This window comes from Gouania willdenowi, chromosome 7 (assembly GCF_900634775.1).
Source record: "Gouania willdenowi chromosome 7, fGouWil2.1, whole genome shotgun sequence".
Classification (NCBI taxonomy): Eukaryota; Metazoa; Chordata; class Actinopteri; order Blenniiformes; family Gobiesocidae; genus Gouania; species Gouania willdenowi.
The window spans coordinates 550,759-567,265 of NC_041050.1; the positions used below are offsets into that span (position 1 = coordinate 550,759).

At 33.8% G+C, this 16,507-nt stretch overlaps 2 protein-coding genes across 2 annotated transcripts in view; one reads left to right on the plus strand and one right to left on the minus strand.

Moving 5' to 3' along the window:
* The window catches only part of LOC114467406 (CDK5 and ABL1 enzyme substrate 2-like), a 29,024-nt gene extending 25,148 nt beyond the window's left edge, over positions 1-3,876 (plus strand). The window contains exons 7-10 of the mRNA XM_028453660.1: positions 491-597; positions 702-821; positions 1,891-1,975; positions 2,722-3,876. Of these exons, the coding sequence (XP_028309461.1) occupies positions 491-597; positions 702-821; positions 1,891-1,975; positions 2,722-2,862 (453 nt within the window). The 3' untranslated portion in view covers positions 2,863-3,876. The remainder of the gene's footprint in view (positions 1-490; positions 598-701; positions 822-1,890; positions 1,976-2,721) is intronic.
* A 778-nt stretch (positions 3,877-4,654) lies between these two features.
* hsd17b10 (hydroxysteroid (17-beta) dehydrogenase 10) lies at positions 4,655-7,681 on the minus strand. Its single transcript, XM_028453661.1, has 6 exons — positions 7,580-7,681; positions 6,791-6,955; positions 5,660-5,824; positions 5,304-5,432; positions 5,126-5,234; positions 4,655-4,949 (listed from the first exon to the last, which is right to left on the minus strand). The coding sequence occupies exons 1-6, from the start codon at positions 7,601-7,603 to the stop codon at positions 4,759-4,761; spliced, it is 783 nt and encodes a 260-aa protein (XP_028309462.1). The 5' UTR covers positions 7,604-7,681; the 3' UTR covers positions 4,655-4,758.
* Between the last annotated feature and the right edge of the window lie 8,826 nt (positions 7,682-16,507).

Below are 16,507 nucleotides of genomic sequence, written 5' to 3' on the forward strand. Positions count from 1 at the left end.
GATGACACATCAAGGCAGAACATCAACAGCTTCTGTTACCAAGTCACAAGATAACAGCAACACCAGATAAATGACAACACCAACATACACCACGTCGTTCTGTTCCTGAAGACACACAGGAACTGTCAGTGCTTTGATCACACACACACACACACACACACACACACACACACACACACACACACAGGAAACAGGCCCATCAATCACATGTTTTTATCTCTGAGTGTCTGAGGCACTGATGGACAGCGTTTATCACAGCAGTCACATGATCAACATTCATTAGATTAACGACCAATCACAGCATTAACGTAGGAAACTACAGTTTGTGTTTCTATTGTTGTTGTTTGTTTTTATTTGATTTCTATTCAAGACACTTTGATAAGAATGACTGTTTATTGTTAATATAGGCTACACGCTGTTATTGAATAGTTCTTCTTTTTTGTTTTTTTCTTCTTTTCTTTTTCTTCCTCGTTTTCTTCTTCTTCATCAGACGACCGTCATCGAGTACGTGAAGCCGTCTGATCTGAAGAAAGACATGAACGAGACTTTTAAGGAGAAGTTTCCTCACATCAAACTGACTCTCAGTAAAATACGAAGGTAAGCCCCGCCCACAGTGAGTAAAACAAAAATGTAAGCCCCTCCCACACTGTGTAAAATGTGTAGGTAAGCCCCGCCCACACTGATCTCATCTCTGTTCTCAGCCTAAAGAGGGAGATGCGTCAGGTGGGGGAGGACTTTGGTCTACAGCCCGTTACCGTGGCGATGGCATTTGTTTACTTTGAGAAGCTGGTGCTGCAGGGACGCCTCAACAAGCAGAACAGGTTAGTGAAACAGACTGACACATGTTTAAAACACAGACAGTTTATAATATAAAAGGTTTCCTTTCCTGCCAAAATAAAGATTTCATTAAAAAACAGACAGGAAGTACCAAAGAGAGGCTTTACTTTCTGACAACACAGACAGGAAGTTCAGAGTTAACATAACTGCTCACATTTAATGTGGAGTGAACAAATGTAACTATAGTTACATTTATCATATACATATATATATATCTACATCCTGTGCTGTGGGAACCATTCACATGATAACATGGTCACTACTGCAACCATAACACCAACGGATATCTGCATCAAAGTTCACCACTTCCTGTTCCTGAAGATCCGACCGTTCACTCAGCATACAAACACACAGTACACTGATCAGTGGGCGGGGCTAAGTTGATTGATTGAGTTTGTCATTGCACATTTTACAGAGCAACAAAATTATATTTCAGTTTCATTCTGTCCAAGAAAACATGAGAAGAGAATCACATAACATTTATTACATGGAAGCACAGGGTGTGGGAGAACTGTGGTTCACCACAAGGGCAGCGCCTGCTCCAATCAGCAGAAGACCTAATATCATAAATTCTAATCTGGTGGTGAACATCTTCACGTCCTCAGGACTTGTGAAGTTTTCCATTCCTCGTCCTTCTAGTAGAGATTTGACCAAAAGTGAAGAAAGACCAGATAATCAATTCCATGATTAGATTCAGGATCAGGATGCTGATCGAGGCTCCTGTTAGATTAAAACATGACAAAGAGCAGCATTATGACATCATATTTCTGACCAATTACACAACAGTGATGTTTTAATCCATCTTTAAAGGCTGTGTGTGGGTGTGGGTGTGTGTGGGTGTGTGTGTGTGTGTGTGTGTGTGTGTGTGTGTGTGTGTGTGTGTGGGGCAGTGGCTCCCTCTGGTGTTCATGTTTAGTTATTACATGAGTTCTAAACGTGTTCACACACTCACTGATGATGATGAAGCAGAGAAGAGACTGTGTTTTAACACGTGCTGTAATAATGAAGTTATAGGTAATGTTAGTGAGTGTTACGACTGTGTCCGTCCTACAGGAAGCTGGTGTCAGCTGCTTGCATCCTATTGGCTGCAAAGATCAGCAGTGACCTGAAGAAGCAGGAAGTGACACACCTCATTGACGTGAGTTCTACAGTACGATCATGTGACCACATCATAAACATCTTTATTTCACACTCTGATCTCCTTCAAACTCTTTTGTTCTTCATGTAATGTGTCTTTGATCACCTTTATATCTCTTATTTCATCTTTTTCTTTTGTATTCTACTTTAACTTTTCTCTGTTATTGCCTTCATCTCGTTAATATTTTATCTTGTTTTTTTCCCATTTAATCTCTATCATCTTATTTCTATTATCTCCAAATTTTTTTGATTTCTTGTTTCTTTTCTCATCTTCTTTTTATATTCTCATTGAGCTCTTTCATATTTTGTGTTTGATTCTATTTTATTATTGTCTTATTTTATTTTAAATGATCAAAATATTTATTCTATATATTATGTCTTTCATTATTTCTCTTCTCTTTATCTCTATAATCTCATCACCTGTTAATTAATTTCATTTAAACATGTGTGACACATCTGTAAGAACTCATCGTTGTTTTAATCCCTCACCACAAAGTGAGGGAGGATATAGGTTTAAGCTCCGTCTGTTTAAGGGGACAGCGTTTCTCAGAAACCATTAGTCATTTTATATTCTGATGTGGTCTTATTTAGTTATGTACATCTAAGTTTAGATTTAGGACATTTAAGAAAAGGTTGTGAGTTCTAATGAGAACTAATCTGGTGGAGGATGTTGATGTTTGCTTTGTTTCTCAGCGTGAGCAGCAGATTTCTATCTATTCTTTTAAATCCTTTCTTTTCTTCGTGCAGAGGTTGGAGGAGCGTTTCAGGATCGGACGTCGTGACCTGATCTCCTTTGAGTTCACCATCCTCGTGGCCCTGCAGATGGCGCTCTACCTCCCTGAGAGTAAAGTCCTGCCCCACTACCGGAGACTGGTGCAGCAGGTGTAGACGAGCACCTGCAAACTCCTCCACTGTGACGCCACCGTGCCTGAGTGAGAGCGACCGAGCCGCACTCGAACGCACCACACGTGACTTTTCCTATTCCTGCTGCTGCTCCTGAAGGTGACACGAGTTCATTTCAAAGGACTTTATAAGCAAAAAAACACATTAAATTCAGAGTTTTTAAACATTTCTAAATGTATTTATATTAATGTGACAGATATTTATCATAATGAATATTTTCCAAATATGAGTTTATATCTTTGATAAAGTGACAAAGGGAACAACAGCGTTGAGTCACCAGTTGACACGGTAACTAAGGTTTCCATAGCACCAGTGAAAGCACAGCCAATAGAAAGTTTCTATTTTTTTTACTCCTTTGAAAGAAGCTGATGTTTCCCACAGGACGTTAGAGATTAAACCTAGAGTGTCTGTTTAGTTTGTCAGTGAAGGATGCTGAGTCATGTTTGTTGATTGGATGTTTTCACTTCATTGGTTATATTATTATGATGAAAGCAATAGTTGGATGTTTTGACCAATGAATGGATAAAAAATTTGATTTATTTGCGAGGTTAAGATCACAAATGAAACAATAACCAACTTTATCACAGCATCATTGAAGACATCGTTCAAGCTTTTATGGTAAGTTTTTAGCTTGTCTTTAAGAATCATGATATTCTCATTAACTGTTCCACCATCTTAAAGAATAAAAACTGGAGGCGTCTCAAACATTTTAGTCTTTAGACGTTTGGTCATGTTTCTGTAAATGATGCAACACAAATAATCAGTTGGTGAAGAAGAAGAAAGATGGACGCTCACTTATGATTTTCAAACTCTTTTTGGGTTTGTTCATTTAAAAATACCAAAACTATGTTGTGTTGTTTGACCTCCTAATGATTATCAGATGGTTGGATGGTCGGTTGGTTACCAGTCGGTCGGTCTGAGGAGACGTCCTGTGGGGCCTCTATTGTTGTTTTGCACTTTGTCTTTTTGCTTCACAATGAAATATTTTCCTACTGTAAATATGAACATGACTAAACACTTTATTTATTGATGACAAACATGTTTTCTACACCTGTTAAGTCTGACTCACTGTGAAAGTCGTTCACTAAAGTCTAGTTTAAAAGAGACGATAAACGCTCAGGTTAAAGTTAAACCATGTTTTCTCCTCCTAGTGGTGGAATGAGGAACTACAGCTTTTCCTGTTTTCATATTTTGATTTAATGCTCAGAGGTCAAAGGTCACCTCCACATTTAGACATTTGATGATGTCACTGTGTATTTATCAGCACTTGTTTTTTATATTTGTGTCATTCATTCCTGTTGTTTATTAACAATTTATTTATGAGGATGAATCACATCGATTTGTATTGATCAGCCTGAACATATTGATCACTGCTGCTCTGTGTGAACTCATGGATATGATCAATCTGGGTCTGATAGAGTAAAAACATGAAATCTAACTTTATAATTAATTTAAAATCACATTATGTAGTCAATGTTCTGGATGATTGATGATTAATCTTTATATTTATTATTATTGTTACATTGTGTTACTGATGTTTAATTAGTTTTTATTAAAAAGTTCACTTTGTAAATGCTCTGTTATTTATTCTCTAAACTCTACATTAACTAGCTCTGTTATTTTCACTTGAACATTTAGTTCTTTGCTTTTTTCCAGTTGTTTTATTATCTGTCTTTTTTTACAAGCACGATAAAACAAATTAAACTAATGGGAAGATGAAGCCCCGCCCCTTTAAGATAACCCAAACATCGTGTACAGATATTTATCACGACTATAATCAAGCATCAAACGTCTGATTTATTACAGTTTTCCACATGTAGAAATGTAACATCTGTTAGCGATTTACAAGCTAATTTATCTACAAGGGGAGGGGGCGTGGTCTCAGGGCTGCATCCGAATGGCTCCGTCCAATCGGATCACCTCTCCGTTGATCATGGGGTTCTCCACCAGTGACGTCACCAGATGGGCGAACTCCGCGGGGTCTCCCAGGCGTGAGGGGAAGGGCACCTGACGGGCCAGGAAGGAGCGAACCTTCTCTGGGAGGCCGGCCAACAGCGGAGTGGAGAACAGGCCTGTGGAAGGACATCCACCAATCACGTTAAAACTCCTCCCACCTCTGTTACGTCACCACTACTTCCTGCATTAGACCACCTTAATGTCCACAACAAATATCAGCTTCTGATTTATATTTTATTTTTTTAAAAGCCTTTTTTGTGTAAGTGTGTGTGTGTGTGTGTGTGTGTTAGACCTGGAGCGATGGTCAACACTCTGATGCCCATCGGCGCTAAGTCTCGTGCGATGGGGAGGGTCATTCCTACGATGCCTCCTTTAGAGGCTGAATACGCCGCCTGGCCCACCTGCACAAACATCATCATCAGGTGTACCAGGCCCACTGGAGGCTAATGCTAACAGACGCTAACACTCACCTGTCCGTCGAACGCCGCTACGCTAGCCGTGTTGATGATACATCCTCTGTGTCCGTCAGCATCTGGTTCGTTCTTTCCCATCTCACCCACGGCTAAACGGATCACGTTGAAGGATCCAGCGATGTTCACCTGTATTAGAACACACTGTTAACGTCCAACGGTCATTGAATGCAACACGCCATGCTGCACGAGTGCAACCGAAAGAAAACAGGACATCATTTAACAGTAGAACAAACCGATTCAGTGAATCGTGACTCAGCAGCTCCTTTAATATCAGGAAACCCTTCACCCACTTGGTGCTACACTCTGACTGGTGCCCATGTCATCATGTGACCGTAGCTTGGTGTGTGACTCACGTTGATGACGCGTTGGAAATCCTCCAGACTGTGAGGAAGGGCTTTTTTAAAGTTATACGTTTTGACAGCGACGGCGATGCCTGCACAGTTCACAGCTAAGTCCAGCCTCCCAAACCTCTCTCTGGCCAATGAGACAGCAGCTTGGACGTCGCTCTCTGACGTCACCTGAGGGTGGGGTCAAAGGAACATTAAACACGTTAGAATGTAACTCAGTTTGTCTGTGATGTTAAAGTTCCTCAAAGGAGCAAAAAAATATTTATCATCTGCTTACAGATTAAACACAACCAATCACAGCATTTCAACTGATAACAAAGCCCCGCCCCTTCACCCTTTGACCCTGCTCAGCCAGAACTGCTACATGCTAAGTAAACGTGGACAGGTAGCTACGTGCTAAGCTAACAAATGTGTAGACTGTTAGCTACGTGTTAAGCTAACAAATGTGTGGACTGGTAGCTAAGTGCTAAGCTAACAACCGTGTGAACTGTTAGCTAAGTGCTAAGCTAACAACCGTGTGGACTGTTAGCTAAGTGCTAAGCTAATAAACGTGTGGACTGTTAGCTACGTGCTAAGCAAACAAATGTGTGGACTGTTAGCTACGTGCTAAGCAAACAAATGTGTAGACTGTTAGCTACGTGCTAAGCAAACAAATGTGTGGACTGTTAGCTACGTGCTAAGCAAACAAATGTGTGGACTGTTAGCTACGTGCTAAGCAAACAAATGTGTGGACTGTTAGCTACGTGCTAAGCAAACAAATGTGTGGACTGTTAGCTACGTGCTAAGCAAACAAACGTGTGGACTGGTAGCTAAGTGCTAAGCTAACAAACGTGTGGACTGTTAGTTATGTGCTAAGCTAAAAAACGTGTGGACTGTTAGCTAAGTGCTAAGCTAACACACGTGTGGACTGTTAGCTACGTGCTAAGCTAACAAACGTGTGGACTGTTAGCTACGTGCTAAGCTAACAAATGGGTGGACTGGTAGCTACATGCTAAGCTAGCAAATGTGTGGACTGCATTTCTTTTTAAAATTGTGGAAAATGTTTGAAACAAAGGTTTTAAGTTATTGGTTTTCTGATCTTTTTTCTTCTTTTAATGATCGGTTTCATCATCATCATCATCATCATCATGTCCTCACATCAGCAGCAGCGAAGGCACAGCGTTCTCCCAGACTGGACGCTACTGCCAGTCCGTCTGATGAGGGCAGGTCCACGATGACGGCTGATGCACCGTTCTGTAGGAGCCGCTCCACGGTGGCCCGGCCCAGACCAGAGGCCCCGCCCGTAACCACACCCACCATCCCCTGATCACACACACAGAGAAACGTCGACACTGTTAGACACAAACCAGACTCAACCATCAAACAACCAATCAGGAGCAGATCCTGGAACATTGGCTCCACCCACTATGTTCCACCAATGGAAGCTGAGAGCTGGAAACATCCTCCAACATCTAACGCACATGTTTAAAAATCAAATATGATTCAGTGATTATTTAAAGGTTCTTTATTTGTTCAGTGTTAAATCTTCTCTATTTTATTCATTGTGAAGAACGTTCAGCTACAGACTGTGAGGAGCGTTCTGATTGGCTGATGAAAACCTTCAGAGGAAATAGAAACGGTTGCATTAGCAGTGATTTAATGAAACATGAGTTTTATCAGAAAGTTTAACAAAGATCAATAATATTCAAACTAAATTACATTTCGGCCCCTTGCCACGTGACCTGATGTCACGTGATCATGTTTTTTCTGTCAGTGAATTATCAACTTTGTCCTGTTGATAACATTAAACTGAGCGTTAGATTAAAGACTCAGACTTTCACCGCAGCAACACACACACACACACGGACTGCATGACACACACTGTGTGTGTAGAAATAAACAGTGAGCAGAGGGACAGTTAGCAGCAGTTAGCAATTGTTAGCTCACCTTCACACAGCGAATGTTCGCCATGACGGTCAGCGCGCGATGACGTCAATGAGACGAGAGCGTCTTCTTCTTCTGCTTTTGACTATTGGTAGATTACACTGAGCATTAGAGGATACTGCCCTCTACTGTCGGGCCTGAGCTAGTCATGTAACATCAAATTAGTTTAATGTGTTAATAAACTAAGTTGTTTTTTTTTCGAGGATATATAATTAGATTAAATAAAAACCAGGATGTGAAGAAAGGCTTCTACCTGCTCTGCTGACTTCCTGCTTCTTGGACTTTGTTTCCGGTATTTTCCTTCCAGAATAAACTGTACATGTTAACCTTCTTTATGGGCTTATGCCTGTATTTACAGTTGTCACCAAGATGATCATGAATGTTTGAAATCATTCCATATAACACTGATTGTTCCAAGTTTGATTTGAATGACCTGAATCAGTAAATGAATGTAATCAAAGCTGGTATTTCACAATGTGTTGTTCAGATAATGTGTTTTTTCTGAGGTAATGCATGAAAATGAAAAAAACAGATATATATTTTCTGAGGTAAGAATATAGTAATTGTTGACATGAAAGTGACTTTTAAGGTGCAGGTTAAAAAGTTGTCCTTTGTGTCTGACCCTGAGGACAGAGACTTCAGAAACAGATGACAATGATTTCAGCAAAGCAGATAAAAAATTACATTTTGAATATTCTTCTGGAGGTAATGCTTAAGTAAGTCATAAAAATGACAAAATGTTGACATTTTTCTGGAGGTAAGGCTATAGTAAGTCATAAAAATGACAAAATGTTGACATTTTTTCTGGAGGTAAGGCTATAGTAAGTCATAAAAATGACATTTTGAATTTTCCTCTGGAGGTAAGGCTTTAGTAAGTCATAAAAATTGACAAAAATTTTAATTTTTTTTCTGCAGGTAAGGCTATAGTAAGTCATAAAAATGACAACATTTTGAATTTTCTTCTGGAGGTAATGCTTAAGTAAGTCCTAAAAATGACAAAATGTTGACATTTTTCTGGAAGTAAGGCTATAGTAAGTAATAAAAATGACAACATTTTGACATTTTTTCTGGAGGTAAGGCAATAGTAAGTCATAAAAATGACAAAATTTTGACATTTTTTCTGGAGGTACGGCTATAGTAAGTCATTAAATTGACAAAAAATTTAATTTTTTTTCTGGAGGTACGGCTATAGTAAGTCATAAAAATAACATTTTGAATTTTCTTCTGGAGGTAAGGCAATAGTAAGTCATAAAATTGCCAAAGTTTTGAATATTGTTTTCTGGAGGTAAGGCTTTATAGTAAGTCATAAAAATGACAAAGTTTTGAAATTTTTTGGACGTAAGTCTATAGTAAATCATAAAACTGGCAACATTTTGACATTTTTCCTGGAGGTACGGCTATAGTAAGTCATAAAAATGACAAAATTTACAATTTTTTTCTGGAGATAAGGCTATATAGTAAGTCATAAAAATTACAAAGTTTTGAAAAAAATTCTGGAAATAAGGCTATAGTAAGTCATAAAAATGAAAACATTTTGAATGTTTTTCCTGAGGTAAGGCTATAGTAAGTCATAAAAATGACAAAATTTTGAATTTTTTTGGAGGTAAGGTTATAGTAAGTCATAAAAATTACAAAGTTTTGAAAAAAATTCTGGAGGAATGGCTATAGTAAGTCATAAAAATGACATTTTGAATTTTCCTCTGGAGGTAAGGCTTTAGTAAGTCATCAAAATGACAACATTTTGAATTTTCTTTTGGAGGTAATGCTATATTAAGTCATAAAAATGACAACATTTTGACATTTTTTCTGGAGGTAAGTCTATAGTAAGTCATTAAATTGACAAAAATTTTAAATTTTTTTCTGGAGGTAAGGCTATAGTAAGTCATAAAAATGACAAAATTTAGATTTTTCTTGGAGGTAAGTCATAAAAATGACAACATTTTGACATTTTTTCTGGAGGTAAGGCTATAGTAAGTCATAAAAATGACAAAATTTTGACATTTTTTCTGGAGGTAAGGCTATAGTAAGTCATAAAAATAACATTTTGAATTTTCTTCTGGAGGTACGGCTATAGTAAGTCATAAAAATGACAAAATTTACAAATTTTTTCTGGAGATAAGGCTATATAGTAAGTCATAAAAATTACAAAGTTTTGAAAAAAATTCTGGAAATAAGGCAATAGTAAGTAATAAAAATGACAACATTTTGACATTTTTTCTGGAGGTAAGGCAATAGTAGGTCATAAAAATGACAAAATTTTGAATTTTTTTGGAGGTAAGGTTATAGTAAGTCATAAAAATTACAAAGTTTTGAAAAAAAATTCTGGAGGAATGGCTATAGTAAGTCATAAAAATGACATTTTTAATTTTCCTCTGGAGGTAAGGCTTTAGTAAGTCATCAAAATGACAACATTTTGAATTTTCTTTTGGAGGTAATGCTATATTAAGTCATAAAAATGACAAAATTTTGAATTTTTTTGGAGGTAAGGTTATAGTAAGTCATAAAAATTACAAAGTTTTGAAAAAAAATTCTGGAGGTAAGGCTATAGTAAGTCATTAAAATTACAAAATTTTGACATTTTTTCTGGAGGTAGGTCTATAGTAAGTCATTAAATTGAGAAAAATTTTATTTTTTTTCTGGAGGTAAGGCTATAGTAAGTCATAAAAATGACAACATTTTGACATTTTTTCTGGAGGTAAGGCTATAGTAAGTCATAAAATTGACAAAATTTAGATTTTTCTTGGAGGTAAGTCATAAAAATTAAAACATTTTTTAATATTTTTATTGAGGTAAGGCTATAGTAAGTCATAAAAATGACAAAATTTTGAATTTTTTTGGAGGTAAGGTTATAGTAAGTCATAAAACTGACAACAATTTGACATTTTTCTGGAGGTAAAGCTATAGTAAGTCATAAAAATGACAAAATTTTGACATTTTTTCTGGAGGTAAGGCTATAGTAAGTCATAAAAATTACAACATTTTGACATTTTTCCTGGAGGTACGGCTATAGTAAGTCATAAAAATGACAAAATTTACAATTTTTTTCTGGAGATACGGCTATAGTAATCATAAAAATTACAAAGTTTTGAAAAAAATTCTGGAAGTAAGGCAATAGTAAGTCATAAACATGACATTTTGAATTTTCATCTGGAGGTAAGGCTTTAGTAAGTCATCAAATCGACAACATTTAGAATTTTCTTCTGGAGGTAATGCTATATTAAGTCATAAAAATGACAAAATTTTGAAATTTTTTCTGGAGGTAAGGCTATAGTAAGTCATTAAAATGACAAAATTTTGACATTTTTTTCTGGAGGTAAGGCTATAGTAAGTCATTAAATTGACAAAAAATGTAATTTTTTTTCTGGAGGTACGGCTATAGTATATCATAAAATTGACAAAAATTTAATTTTTTTTTCTGGAGGTAAGGCTATAGTAAGTCATAAAAATGACAACATTTTGACATTTTTTCTGTAGGTACGGCTATAGTAAGTCATAAAAATTAGAAAGTTTTGAAAAAAATTCTGGAGGTAAGGCTATAGTCAGTCATAAAACTGACAACAATTTGAATTTTTTTTTTGAAGTAAGGTTATAGAAGTCATAAAAATGACAAAATTTAGATTTTTCTTGGAGGTAAGTCATAAAAATGACAACATTTTGACATTTTTTCTGGAGGTAAGGCTAAAGTAAGTCATAAAAATAACATTTTGAATTTTCTTCTGGAGGTAAGGCAATAGTAAGTCATAAAATTGCCAAAGTTTTGAATATTGTTTTCTGGAGGTAAGGCTTTATAGTAAGTCATAAAAATGACAAATTTTTGAAATTTTTTGGACGTAAGTCTATAGTAAATCATAAAACTGGCAACATTTTGACATTTTTCCAGGAGGTACGGCTATAGTAAGTCATAAAAATGACAAAATTTACAATTTTTTTCTGGAGATAAGGCTATATAGTAAGTCATAAAAATTACAAAGTTTTGAAAAAAATTCTGGAGGAATGGCTATAGTAAGTCATAAAAATGACATTTTGAATTTTCCTCTGGAGGTAAGGCTTTAGTAAGTCATCAAAATGACAACATTTTGAATTTTCTTTTGGAGGTAATGCTATATTAAGTCATAAAAATGACAACATTTTGACATTTTTTCTGGAGGTAAGGCTATAGTAAGTCATAAAAATGACAAAATTTTGACATTTTTTCTGGAGGTAAGGCTATAGTAAGTCATAAAAATAACATTTTGAATTTTCTTCTGGAGGAAAGGCAATAGTAAGTCAAAAAATTGACAAAGTTTTGAATATTGTTTTCTGGAGGTAAGGCTAGAGTAAGTCATAAAAATGACAAATTTTTGAAATTTTTTGGACGTAAGTCTATAGTAAATCATAAAACTGGCAACATTTTGACATTTTTTCTGGAGGTAAGGCTATAGTAAGTCATAAAAATGACAAAATTTTGACATTTTTTCTGGAGGTAAGGCTATAGTAAGTCATAAAAATAACATTTTGAAATTTCTTCTGGAGGTACGGCTATAGTAAGTCATAAAAATGACAAAATTTACAAATTTTTTCTGGAGATAAGGCTATATAGTAAGTCATAAAAATTACAAAGTTTTGAAAAAAATTCTGGAAATAAGGCAATAGTAAGTAATAAAAATTACAACATTTTGACATTTTTTCTGGAGGTAAGGCAATAGTAGGTCATAAAAATGACAAAATTTTGAATTTTTTTGGAGGTAAGGTTATAGTAAGTCATAAAAATTACAAAGTTTTGAAAAACATTTCTGGAGGAATGGCTATAGTAAGTCATAAAAATGACATTTTGAATTTTCCTCTGGAGGTAAGGCTTTAGTAAGTCATCAAAATGACAACATTTTGAATTTTCTTTTGGAGGTAATGCTATATTAAGTCATAAAAATGACAAAATTTTGAATTTTTTTGGAGGTAAGGTTATAGTAAGTAATAAAATTACAAAGTTTTGAAAAAAAATTCTGGAGGTAAGGCTATAGTAAGTCATTAAAATGACAACATTTTGACATTTTTTCTGGAGGTAAGGCTATAGTAAGTCATAAAATTGACAAAATTTAGATTTTTCTTGGAGGTAAGTCATAAAAATTAAAACATTTTTTAATATTTTTATTGAGGTAAGGCTATAGTAAGTCATAAAAATGACAAAATTTTGAATTTTTTTGGAGGTAAGGTTATAGTAAGTCATAAAACTGACAACAATTTGACATTTTTCTGGAGGTAAAGCTATAGTAAAGTCATAAAAATGACAAAATTTTGACATTTTTTCTGGAGGTAAGGCTATAGTAAGTCATAAAAATGACAAAATTTTGACATTTTTTCTGGAGGTAAGGCTATAGTAAGTCATAAAAATAACATTTTGAATTTTCTTCTGGAGGAAAGGCAATAGTAAGTCAAAAAATTGACAAAGTTTTGAATATTGTTTTCTAGAGGTAAGGCTAGAGTAAGTCATAAAAATGACAAATTTTTGAAATTTTTTGGACGTAAGTCTATAGTAAATCATAAAACTGGCAACATTTTGACATTTTTTCTGGAGGTAAGGCTATAGTAAGTCATAAAAATGACAAAATTTTGACATTTTTTCTGGAGGTAAGGCTACAGTAAGTCATAAAAATAACATTTTGAAATTTCTTCTGGAGGTACGGCTATAGTAAGTCATAAAAATGACAAAATTTACAAATTTTTTCTGGAGATAAGGCTATATAGTAAGTCATAAAAATTACAAAGTTTTGAAAAAAATTCTGGAAATAAGGCAATAGTAAGTAATAAAAATTACAACATTTTGACATTTTTTCTGGCGGTAAGGCAATAGTAGGTCATAAAAATGACAAAATTTTGAATTTTTTTGGAGGTAAGGTTATAGTAAGTCATAAAAATTACAAAGTTTTGAAAAACATTTCTGGAGGAATGGCTATAGTAAGTCATAAAAATGACATTTTGAATTTTCCTCTGGAGGTAAGGCTTTAGTAAGTCATCAAAATGACAACATTTTGAATTTTCTTTTGGAGGTAATGCTATATTAAGTCATAAAAATGACAAAATTTTGAATTTTTTTGGAGGTAAGGTTATAGTAAGTAATAAAATTACAAAGTTTTGAAAAAAAATTCTGGAGGTAAGGCTATAGTAAGTCATTAAAATTACAAAATTTTGACATTTTTTCTGGAGGTAAGTCTATAGTAAGTCATTAAATTGAGAAAAATTTTATTTTTTTTCTGGAGGTAAGGCTATAGTAAGTCATAAAAATGACAACATTTTGACATTTTTTCTGGAGGTAAGACTATAGTAAGTCATAAAATTGACAAAATTTAGATTTTTCTTGGAGGTAAGTCATAAAAATTAATACATTTTTTAATATTTTTATTGAGGTAAGGCTATAGTAAGTCATAAAAATGACAAAATTTTGAATTTTTTTGGAGGTAAGGTTATAGTAAGTCATAAAACTGACAACAATTTGACATTTTTCTGGAGGTAAAGCTATAGTAAAGTCATAAAAATGACAAAATTTTGACATTTTTTCTGGAGGTAAGGCTATAGTAAGTCATAAAAATGACAAAATTTTGACATTTTTTCTGGAGGTAAGGCTATAATAAGTCATAAAATTGACAAAATTTAGATTTTTCTTGGAGGTAAGTCATAAAAATTAAAACATTTTTTAATATTTTTATTGAGGTGAGGCTATAGTAAGTCATAAAAATGACAAAATTTTGAATTTTTTTGGAGGTAAGGTCATAGTAAGTCATAAAAATTACAAAGTTTTGAAAAAAATTCTGGAGGAATGGTTATAGTAAGCCATAAAAATGACATTTTGAATTTTCCTCTGGAGGTAAGGCTTTAGTAAGTCATCAAAATGACAACATTTTGACATTTTTTCTGGAGGTAAGGCTATAGTAAGTCATTAAAATTACAAAATTTTGACATTTTTTCTGGAGGTAAGTCTATAGTAAGTCATTAAATTGACAAAATTTTTAATTTTTTTTTTGGAGGTAAGGCTATAGTAAGTCATAAAAATGACAACATTTTGACATTTTTTCTGGAGGTAAGGCTATAGTACTTTATAAAACTGACAACAATTTGAATTTCTTTTGAAGTAAGGTTATAGATGTCATAAAAATGACAAAATTTAGATTTTTCTTGGAGGTAAGTCATAAAAATGACAACATTTTGACATTTTTTCTGGAGGTAAGGCTATAGTAAGTCATAAAAATAACATTTTGAATTTTCTTCTGGAGGTAAGGCAATAGTAAGTCATAAAATTGCCAAAGTTTTGAATATTGTTTTCTGGAGGTAAGGCTTTATAGTAAGTCATAAAAATGACAAATTTTTGAAATTTTTGGGACGTAAGTCTATAGTAAATCATAAAACTGGCAACATTTTGACATTTTTCCTGGAGGTACGGCTATAGTAAGTCATAAAAATGACAAAATTTACAATTTTTTTCTGGAGATAAGGCTATATAGTAAGTCATAAAAATTACAAAGTTTTGAAAAAAATTCTGGAAATAAGGCTGTAGTAAGTAATAAAAATGACAACATTTTGACATATTTTCTGGAGGTAAGGCAATAGTAAGTCATAAAAATGACAAAATTTTGAATTTTTTTTGGAGGTAAGTCATAAAAATTAAAAAAATAATAATATTTTTCTGGAAGTAAGGCTATAGTAAGTCATAAAAATGAAACCATTTTGAATGTTTTTCCTGAGGTAAGGCTATAGTAAGTCATAAAAATGACAACATTTTGACATTTTTTTTGGATTTAAGGCTATAATAAGTCATAAAAATGACAAAATTTTGACATTTTTTTCTGGAGGTACGGCTATAGTAAGTCATAAAAATTAGAAAGTTTTGAAAAAAATTCTGGAGGTAAGGCTATAGTCAGTCATAAAACTGACAACAATTTGAATTTTTTTTTTGAAGTAAGGTTATAGAAGTCATAAAAATGACAAAATTTAGATTTTTCTTGGAGGTAAGTCATAAAAATGACAACATTTTGACATTTTTTCTGGAGGTAAGGCTATAGTAAGACATAAAAATAACATTTGAATTTTCTTCTGGAGGTAAGGCAATAGTAAGTCATAAAATTGCCAAAGTTTTGAATATTGTTTTCTGGAGGTAAGGCTTTAGTAAGTCATAAAAATGACAAATTTTTGAAATTTTTTGGACGTAAGTCTATAGTAAATCATAAAACTGGCAACATTTTGACATTTTTCCTGGAGGTACGGCTATAGTAAGTCATAAAAATGACAAAATTTACAATTTTTTTCTGGAGATAAGGCTATAGTAAGTCATCAAAATGACAACATTTTGAATTTTCTTTTGGAGGTAATGCTATATTAAGTCATAAAAATGACAACATTTTGACATTTTTTCTGGAGGTAAGGCTATAGTAAGTCATAAAAATGACAAAATTTTGACATTTTTTCTGGAGGTAAGGCTATAGTAAGTCATAAAAATAACATTTTGAATTTTCTTCTGGAGGAAAGGCAATAGTAAGTCAAAAAATTGACAAAGTTTTGAATATTGTTTTCTGGAGGTAAGGCTAGAGTAAGTCATAAAAATGACAAATTTTTGAAATTTTTTGGACGTAAGTCTATAGTAAATCATAAAACTGGCAACATTTTGACATTTTTTCTGGAGGTAAGGCTATAGTAAGTCATAAAAATGACAAAATTTTGACATTTTTTCTGGAGGTAAGGCTATAGTAAGTCATAAAAATGACAAAATTTTGACATTTCTTCTGGAGGTACGGCTATAGTAAGTCATAAAAATGACAAAATTTACAAATTTTTTCTGGAGATAAGGCTATATAGTAAGTCATAAAAATTACAAAGTTTTGAAAAAAATTCTGGAAATAAGGCAATAGTAAGTAATAAAATTTACATCATTTTGACATTTTTTCTGGAGGTAAGGCAATAGTAGGT